Raw genomic sequence first — 9,684 nt, 5'->3', positions numbered from 1 at the left:
GGACAGCTCCGCCCCCCCCCCCCCCCCCCCCCCCCCCCAGTCATTCTTGACAGGCAATTTGCTAGTATCTCCATAAAAGAAAACAGCAGTCCCCTATATTCACTTCTATCCCAACCCACTCCCACTTCCTGCCTTGCACACAGGGGAGCTCCCGCCCCTTTCTCTGCATCCCAAGCCTACCTCCCTCTCTCAGAACCCCAAAATCCACACATTATTCCCTTCCCTACATGGCAGCGTGTTGTTCGATTGAAAAAAAAAGACCACGTCTCGTTTCCCTGCTGCAAAGGGCAATGCCAGAGTGGGCCCTTGAGCCTCATTGCCCTTTGCCTGCTCAGCCTCCTGGCCTTTCTCCCAACCCAGGTTCAGCTGGCAGAGCCGGAAGCTGCACTTTTAGCACCCCCTGCCAACCTGGGGCCTGCTCCAGTCCTTGTGGGACCTGGGAGGGGCCAACAGCAGAAACAGCCTTCAGTGCAGTCTTAAGACTTCAGTCCTTAGTCATAAAGCAACTTGCAGACCAACCAGCCCTCCTAAAAGCATTGCAGTTCTTCATACAGTAATCCCCTAGTCAGCTCTTTAACAGGGATCACCTCACAGATGGGACTCTGAAAGTACACTTTTGAGCAGACAGCAATTCTGAAATCAAAACATTTTCCTGGACAAAAATCCTTACACTCACTGAGCTTCAAACTTAGCTTAATAATCTCTTTAGGATCATGAAGACACGCCAAGGTTGAAATGTCTACCTTCCATTCTTTAAATTATGCCAGTGAAAGAATTGGACTAAACAGACTGATACCTCTCTCCTTCCACTCCCCATTTTTAAGTAACTGGAGAAATGGGTGAAAAGGAACCCCACATGCTTTCTCCACAGAACTTTTCCATTAATTCTACCCCCTCATCTCGGGCCCAAGTTTCCCCAGATCATATTTAGGCATTTTACCTTGGGATAGGAACTAGCTTGGAAAATTTCAACTTGCAAAAGATCTATAATGAACAGCTGAAAAGTGGATGTTATAATGGATGTTAAAATGTAACCTTAGCTTTAGCAGTCACCACCCACACACTATAATAAGATGTAACATATCATAATTAGTTCATTGTGTGCCCTGTTTATGCTAGAATATGCTGCACTCAACAGCATTTGAAATATTCTGCTCTGTGGGTATAAATAAGCGAATGCCATACAAATAAAAATTATTCTGATGTAATTTATTGTCTGCATGGTCTTTCTGTAGTAATGCTACACAAAGGAAGCTGATAGAAATTGGTCAACATTGACTTTAGTTCAGCCGATTGCCAAAAAAAAAAAAAAAAAAAGAAGGAAGTGTTCTGCAGATGAGGATAATGGAAGAAAAGTGACTCATCTTCCTGCCAAGACTTAATGAATGAGCAAGCAAGGATATGAAAAGATAGAAGATAGATGAAGCCTACATTATAGTTTCCAGCTGCCCAGCATTTGCTAATTAGGTTGCATTTGGAACTGAGGTGCCTGTGGGCTTTTTGCTGCAGGAAGCTCCTGGCCCAAAAGCCAAAGGAAGGGGAGACTGGCAAACTATCTTATGTCGATACTGGGTGTGTCTACACGAGACACTACGGCACCGTACCAATGTACTACGGCAACATAGCTTTGGTGGGCATAAACCATGACATTGCAGTTATGACGCTGTGGTGATGTGCTGCCTGGCTACAGCACATCACTATGGCTAAAAATAGCTGTGCACCATCATTTAGTATTTCCTGAAAGAAGTACTAAATGATGACTCAGAAACAATGGCACTGTAGCAGCATGTGTAGACCTACCCACGGTGACTTAGGAAAAAAATGTTTAATCATTTTTGAGGCACATCAGGAAATCTTCCCTGGATTTCCCCACTTCCATTCAAAGAGAGACTTCCTGCAGTATTGGTATGGCACAAGTCTTCCAAAGCACTGCTTTCACTGTAGTGTGCATTGCCTCACTCCACATTCTTCAGTTTGGCTACTATGCCTGTTCTGGCCCCACAGGGATTTGCAGCTGGCCTGGAGGAAAATATTACAGGGGTCAGAACCTGTCTAACACCTGGTGCTTTTGAACGTGCAGGCTCCAAAACAGAGGCAATAACAATCTTTTTTCCAGTGCAAATACACCTATTAAAAATGAAAATTCTGTTTTCCCCAAATATGTAAATACCATTTGGATTTCTGTTAATTTCTGGCTTTGATTAAGGTAAAAATCAAACTATGTAATAGGTGTGTTTAACCCTGGAATTTAGGTCAGCAGGGTGTGCCAAGCATTTGAATGCAATGCTGTCTGCCATTTAACTTCAGTGATACTGTGGAAGTGCTTCTGTGTATTACATAAGACAATGAGGAGCAGGGCTAATGCCAAAAAGCTTCTGGAAGGCCACTATAGAGCAAAGAAACATGCCAGTATTTGTCTTTCCAAAACTTTTCACCTTTCCCATTGTGAATGGGACAAAATGCTGACAGCATTGCTAACATGAATGAAAATTTCAATATGTGATGGACATTGGGCTTCCCAGCTTATCCACTGATGGAAATCCAGTGCTGCAATGGAGAAACAGGTGAATCAGGTGATCAGCTAGTAGTGAATCAGGCTCACTGCACACATAGATGCATACATACTTTGTAGAGGTTTATACAGCTGGAAGATGATGTAACCCAACAAGAACTAAAATAGTATTACAAAGCCTCCATTTTTAAATTACAATTTTCAGATTATTTTTTCTAATCAGCTTTGTGCTCCTTCTTTTTGCTACCTTCCTCTGAACTTTTAAGTTATAATAACACAATTTTTAGTTGCAGAAATAAGTTCACACATTGCATGATAGTAACCAATTTCATTATTGTTTATTAAGAGAAAAATCCGTTTTTCATCCTTTCATTTCCTAATTTAAATTTCAGCAAGCTGTGTCATACGTTCAAGGGCACTATTACTGATAGCCATTAATTAGATCCTTATGGGACCATCTTTTTAAGGAAAAAAATCAGATCTCTTTACTACCATAGGAGAAAACCATGAACAGAAATCAGCGAGAGACAAAATTTCATTCTTATGAACTAAGCTGTCTTCTGAAAGGTACTGGTTATTCTCCTGTTATCTTCTGCTGCATTTGTATTTGACTGAGATCTATTATGGCTTATTTAACCAGGTGCCCAAACTTTCTGGAGATAAATTAATGTTAGATGTTTCTTAATTTTATAACATGATTTTTCATTTGTGCAATCTGTATTTCCCTGGTGACTGCCAAACTGTCTTAATTTTAGTTGTAAGTATCCTTTTCAAGGAACAGCATATTACAGTTGTAATTGACTCATTACCCTTCACAGAACCCTTCAGCAGAGCTTGAAATCCAGCTTGTCACAAACGTTTTCAAATATTAATATGTATTTGTCTTCTCTCCAGGACTGAGTGTTGTTCACTCTACAACAGTAAAATCTGTGACGTCTTCCTCTCCATTTATTCCTGGGAAAAAGACCATAGAGTTGGAAACAACTGAAATCGCTCTCCTTACCACCACAGCTGCTAGTATCACAGTACCAACAGCAATACCAGCAACACCAGTAGCAACAGAGATTACTACAAACAGCGAAGTCACATCAGGCTCAACAGAACAAGGCAATAACAACACGGTCTCTACAGTCACTTCAGAAGAGCCAGCAACTGCTACCACATATCTATCAGGGACAGGAAGCACAGACTTTGCAACAGCTAGTCAATCACCATCTGCAAATGCAGGATCAGAATCAACAGCCACAGAACACATCTCTACTTCTACAGTTACCAGTATAGCAAGAGATATACAAACCAGCCTGCCAACAGATACCACAGCTTCAGAATTAGCTACCCATTCTACGGCAGTCCCAGCAACCATCACTCCTCACCTAATAACTACTCTGTCTCCATCACCATCCACAGGTTCTTCCACAGCGTCTCTCATTACAGATTCCAGCAAAACCCAGCTGCCAACCACCTATACCTCCCGAGCAGGACACACTACAGAGGAAGTCGCTACTCATGAGACACCCCCAGTGCCCACCTCCTCAGGGCCAGTAACTGGACAGACATCTTCCCAACTTACATTGACAAACAAAATTGCCACTGAGAACAACTCCACTGACAGCACTAGTCTCTCTACTGGGGTAGCTATGGAAGAAGTTCAGCATGCTTTGAGTAAAGGTGAGGCAGATGGTTAACATATACATTATTGTTCTATCCTCTCAAGCAATTTATATTTCCAATTTTGGGAGGGAGAGAGGGATACAGAGTGATGAAGAGAGTTCACAGTCCTGATATATTCATAGAAAATGCTTCCAGGTTAAAAAATAATATTGCCTAGGAGCTTCAGCTGTATTCCATAGGCATTGCCCTTTACAGGTTTATTAAGATTTTTTTCCATTATTTAGGAAACCTTTATAAAAAAAATGTTTTTACCAATGATAGGGTATAGGTATGACCACTTGGGAATATTAAATATCTGAAGTTGTAGCTCTCAATAAGTATTTCACTTATTAATACTACTGCTGGCTTAGGACTTAAGATAGTACAGGCCATGACTCAAGAAAGTATGTTTGAGAAATACCATCCCACCTTGGGCACAGTTTCAAAGGCAGCTATTTATAGCTGCCCAGATGGTCAGGAAGGTCAGTCATCATCCCAAAGGCAAGAGATTGGTGGGCAGAGGGCAGGAGCAACTGTCACAGGTGCATGGTGCATATACACACCATATGTGATGGCAGTGTAGCCAGTTGCCTTACAAAGTGTTAATATGAGAATAGACCTGAACAGTGTGGGTGCGAAGGAAGGTGGATTCCTGCTCAGGACATCAACTCTGGGCGCCGCGCTTAGATTCATATATGTTAAGGTCGAAAGAGACCTTACTAGTTCATCAAGTCCAACCCCCTGCCCTGGGCAGAAAAGAGCACTGGAGTCAGACAGCCCCAGCTAGGTGATTGTCCAGTCTCCTCTTGAAGACCCCCAAGGTAGGGGAGAGCACCACCTCCCTTGGAAGCCCATTCCAGATTCTGGCAACCCTGACTGTGAAGAAGTTCTTTATGATGTCCAACCTAAATATGCTCTCTGTCAATTTGTGGCCATTGTTCCTAGTTACTCCAGGGTGTGCCCTAGTAAACAGAGCATCTCCAATTCCCTGCTGCCCTCCCCATATGAATTAAAAAAGAGAGATTTTTCTGGTGTAGTTGTGAACCATTTTTATAGTACAGAGATGAATTCATAACTGGATATGGAACTGGGTGCAAAAGTTCCCAAAGGTTTGAGTGTGTTTGAATTTGTGCTGCTGGTCCAATTAAAAAAAACCAGTACATGGAGAGAGCATGGTCTGCTGCTTTGTTACTTCACCTCATTCCTTTGGGTGAGGCACTTGTCTTCCACTTTCATTAATCAACGAAGAGCCAAAAAACAAGAGCTAGCAGCCCATTAAAGCTGGATGATCAAGCCACAAGTTAAGGCTGCTCCAACCCAACCTGCAGTCTCAACTATATTTTATACTATACTTTAACAGCCAGAAAGCACTTCCAAGTATGTTTCAGAGTGAAACAGAATACCATATCATGTGCTTAGACTTGCCTAAGACATGTCGCTCTTAATGCTACATGACAGCTGTTTTGCAGAACAGGCCTTCTGTTTATTGATTTGTTTTAGCAGGAAAAAAACTGGTGCTGGTAGAGAAGGTGGGGGTAATGGTGAGTTACACTGTCTTCTGGTCTTGTAAGTTAGACTGATGAGCAGACCTGCAGGCCATGGCCCTGCATCACAAGCCAGGGATGCTGTAGCAATACCAGGGAAAGTTTCTTTTACAGTGCTGGCAGGGATTCACAGTCCTCCTGCTTTCTGGGCAGGTAAATAGCCCTCCAAAAGTTGGTCTTGGGTCTGACACATCAGACACTGGGTGCATCTACACATGCACTTTAATGTGCATTAGCCTATTTTGATGTGCATTAAAGCTTCACTAAAAATGTGCTACTTAGTTAATGCGCATCAAAATAGGCTAATGCACATTAAGCAGCGTCACTTAAAAGCTATGCTCTTTAATTAATTCGCATTAAGACAAGCTAATGTGCATTTTCCTAGTACCTCACAATGGAGGGCACCTAGTCTACCAGAGCGTGGTAATTACCACACTCCAGCAGCCTCCAGCATCTTGTATATCAGTGTCCCCATGCTTAAAAATGGCAGGGGGGCACTTTTTCTAAAGCTTGTTCGATTGAGCTGATACACAACACTGATACATGAGATGGTTCGGGCATTTTAATTAAACATGCGCCCCACACACACACTCCCAGAGCATGTGTAGAAACTCCCAAAGGTACTAGATTTAATGCATATTAACTAAAGTGTGTTAATCCATGTGTAGATTTGCCCACTGTGGAGGAAATTTAGGTGTGAATTTCCGTAGCTCCAGAAATTGAAGTCAATACTCATCCTTCAGCTAGTTTTTCACCCTCCGACCAAGTCTGAGCCCGTGTGTCCCATGTTGCCTTTTGTAAGTTCTTTTGTTTCCTCAGCCAAAAGGAGCTACAGTGGGTTGATAGATTTCAATGGAGAAACTCTCAAGACTGTTTTCTTTCTCCCCGGAAATCCAGTATTTTTTCCACTTAACTTCATCGGCTGATTGTAGCTCTCCCAGAGTGTATAAATACAGCACAAACAAACAGCAGGAAACTTGCCAGCTCCTCTGGCTGAATAGACATTGGAAGTGCTAAATTGTGTGGCTGACTAGAATTTTATGTACTGCACATGCAACAGCATGGAAATGGGAGAAGAAAAAATCCACTGAGATCAGTCTTACTTTTTCCACACATTTCTTGCTTCTTTACTGTAGCAGCCAATATGCTTGTTAACTCCTGGAACCTGAGATTAAATGCCCTAGCCTGCACCACTCATAGCGACCAAGGAGCCAGCAAACACGGGCTGCAAACAGGGTAAGCAGTTTGCATTCGGTTCTCAAGTCAGCTTGCCCGCCCCACACATACACTTTTTGAGGGGAGAGCCTTTCAGCGTGGTGTGAAGAAGCAGGAAAGAAGGAACCTTTTGGGGCCAATGAGCAGTAAACAGGTGAGCTTCCAGGTGAGATCACTAGGGAAGGTCTGCTTAGAAAAAGAGCAGTAAGAGAGAAAAGGCAGATTAAGAGACCCAGGGAAATGCCTGGAGGATGTCGCAGTGCCAGAGCCACTGCCTCTGCTTGCACCTGTGAGGTTTCTGTCCAGGCAGGACCACTCACCAACGAGGCTTCCACCCAGGTCCAGGTTTGGCACTGTGGATACTGCAGCTTGCAGGTTTCTTCCAGTGTTGGCCAACCTGGTGGGGGGGTGCTTGTGGTGTGAGTATTGCCTCCTAATGGTCTCTCAGGGGTTAGGCAAGAGAGTTACAGAAGAAGGTGATGAGGCTCCGAAACATCGTCTGCCATGAGGAGTTCATCAGTTCGATGCTGGAGGAGATCTCCGGGACCGTGGAGGAAGAATTGCCAGCAGCAGTGCTAGAGAAGAGAGAGGACACAGATTCCCAGGAGGGTGGTAGCGGAAAGCTTGTGACCTCTGGCAGCAAGCAGAAATCTTCACCTCCACCTGCAGCAGTTTATCTGGAGAACAAATACGCAGCCCTAGCAACAGAGACTAGCTTCCTCAGGTGCCTGCACACAAATGCACAGAGCCTGGAAAACAAGCAGGAAGAATTGGAAGTCCTCACACAGTCACGGAACTATGACGTGATCGGAATAACAAGACGTGGTGGGATATCTTGCATGACTGAAGCACTGTGATGGATGGTACAAACTGTTTAGGAAGGACAGGCAGGGGAGAAAAGGAGGAGTTGCTCTTTATGTAAAAGATCCATATGATTGCTCAGAGCTCCAGTATGAAACTGGAGATAGACCTGTTGAAAGTCTCTGGGTTAAGATTAGAGGGAAGAGCAACAAGGGTGATGTTGTAGTGGGTGTCTGGTGTAAACCAGCAGACCAGGGGGAAGTGGTGGATGAGGCTTTCTTCAAATAGCTAGCAGAAGTTTCCCACTCACAAGCCCTGGTTCTCATGGGGGATTTCAATCACCCTGACATCTCCTGGGAGGGCAGTACAGCAGTGCACAGGCAATCCAGGAAGTTTTTGGAAAGTGTTGGGGACAACTTCCTGGTGCAAGTGCTGGAGAGGCCAACTAGGGACCATGCTCTTCTTAACCTGGTGCTCACAAACAGGAAAGAATTGGTGGGAATGTAGTAATGGATGGCAACTTGGGCAGCGGTGACCATGAGATGATTGAGTTCAGGGTCCTGAGGAAAGGAAGGATGGAGAACAGCAGAGTAAGGACCCTGGGTTTCAGAAAAGCAGACTTCAACTCACTTGGGGAACTCATGGGCAGGATGCCCTGGGAAGCCAGACTGAGGGAGAGAGGAGTCCAGAACAGCTGGCTGTATTTTAAAGAAGCCTTACTGAGAGTGCAGGAACAAACCATCCCAATGTGCAGGAAGACTAGCAAGTATGGCAGAAGACCAGCTTGGTTTAGGAGGGAACTATTCAGTAAAATAAGTGACAAAAAAGGAAGCTTATAAGAAGTGGAAACTTGGACAAATGCCTTGAGAGAAGTATAAGAGCATTGCTTGGGCATGCAGGGATGAAGTCAGGAAGGCCAAAGCACAATTGGAGTTGCAGCTAGCAAGGGATGTGAAGGGTAACAAGAAGGGTTTCTACAAGTGTGTTGGTAGCAACAGGAGGATCAAGGAAAGTGTAGGTCCCTTACTGAATGTGGGAGGCAAACTTGTGACAAAGGTGCAGAAAAGCCTGAAGTGCTCAATGCCTTTTTTGTCTCAGTCTTCAAAGGCAAGGTCAGTCCCAGACTACTGCAGTGGGCATCACAGTTTGGGGAGGAGGTGAGCAACCAACAGTGGCAAAAGAACAGGTTAGGGACTATTTAGAAAAGCTGGATATGTACAAGTCCATGAGGCCAGATGGGATGTACCCCAGGGTGCTGAGGGAGTTGGCTAATGAGATTGCAGAGCCACTGGCCATAATCTTTGAAAACTCATGGTTATCAGGAGAGGCCCCAGATGATTTGAGAAAGTCAAACATCATACCTGTATTTAAGAATGGGGAAAAGGAGGATCCAGGGAATTACAGACCAGTCAGCCTCACCTCAGTCTTTGGAAAAATCATAGAGCAAATCCTCAAGGAATCCATTTCTAAGCACTTGGAGGAGAAGAAGGTGATTAGGAACAGTCAGCATGCATTCACCAAGGTCAAGTCATGCCTCACCAATCTGATTGCCTTCTATAATGTGATGACTGGCTCTGTGAATGCAAGGAGACCAGTGGATGTGATATATCTTGATTTTAGCAAGGTTTTTAATATGGTCTCCCATGACATTCTTGCAGGCAAGCTAAGGAAGTATGGGCTGGATGAATGGACTGTAAGGTGGATAGAAAACTGGCTGGAGCATCATGCTCAGAGGGTTCCTGACTGGCCTTGGAGGTGAGGCCAGGGCCTGTATGGCTAAAGGTCCCTGCGGGACCACACCCAAGAGAGGAAATAGTTTCAGGAAGCTAGATAGCCTGAATGAAGGCGGGGTAGGCCGCCTAAATGGAGGGATCTTAGAGGGGTCTTGATCGGAGAATTCTGGGGCCCAGCGTGGGGCCGGTGACTGTAAGAGCTATGGATGCCCTCTGTGCGGCATGGGGT

General features: G+C 44.4%; 1 protein-coding gene across 2 annotated transcripts in view; it reads left to right on the top strand.

Annotated features, from left to right (window-relative positions):
* PARM1 (prostate androgen-regulated mucin-like protein 1) overlaps nucleotides 1-9,684 on the top strand; it is a 63,767-nt gene that overhangs the window by 45,555 nt on the left and 8,528 nt on the right. For both annotated transcript variants that reach the window (XM_025198069.1, XM_006018752.2), the window contains exon 2: nucleotides 3,407-4,180. In XM_025198069.1, the coding sequence (XP_025053854.1) occupies nucleotides 3,407-4,180 (774 nt within the window). The remainder of the gene's footprint in view (nucleotides 1-3,406; nucleotides 4,181-9,684) is intronic.

Source organism: Alligator sinensis, unplaced genomic scaffold (genome assembly GCF_000455745.1).
Source record: "Alligator sinensis unplaced genomic scaffold, ASM45574v1 scaffold222_1, whole genome shotgun sequence".
Taxonomy (NCBI): Eukaryota; Metazoa; Chordata; order Crocodylia; family Alligatoridae; genus Alligator; species Alligator sinensis.
The sequence above is the reverse complement of the archived record's forward strand: the minus strand, read 5'-3'. Positions and strand labels throughout refer to the sequence as shown.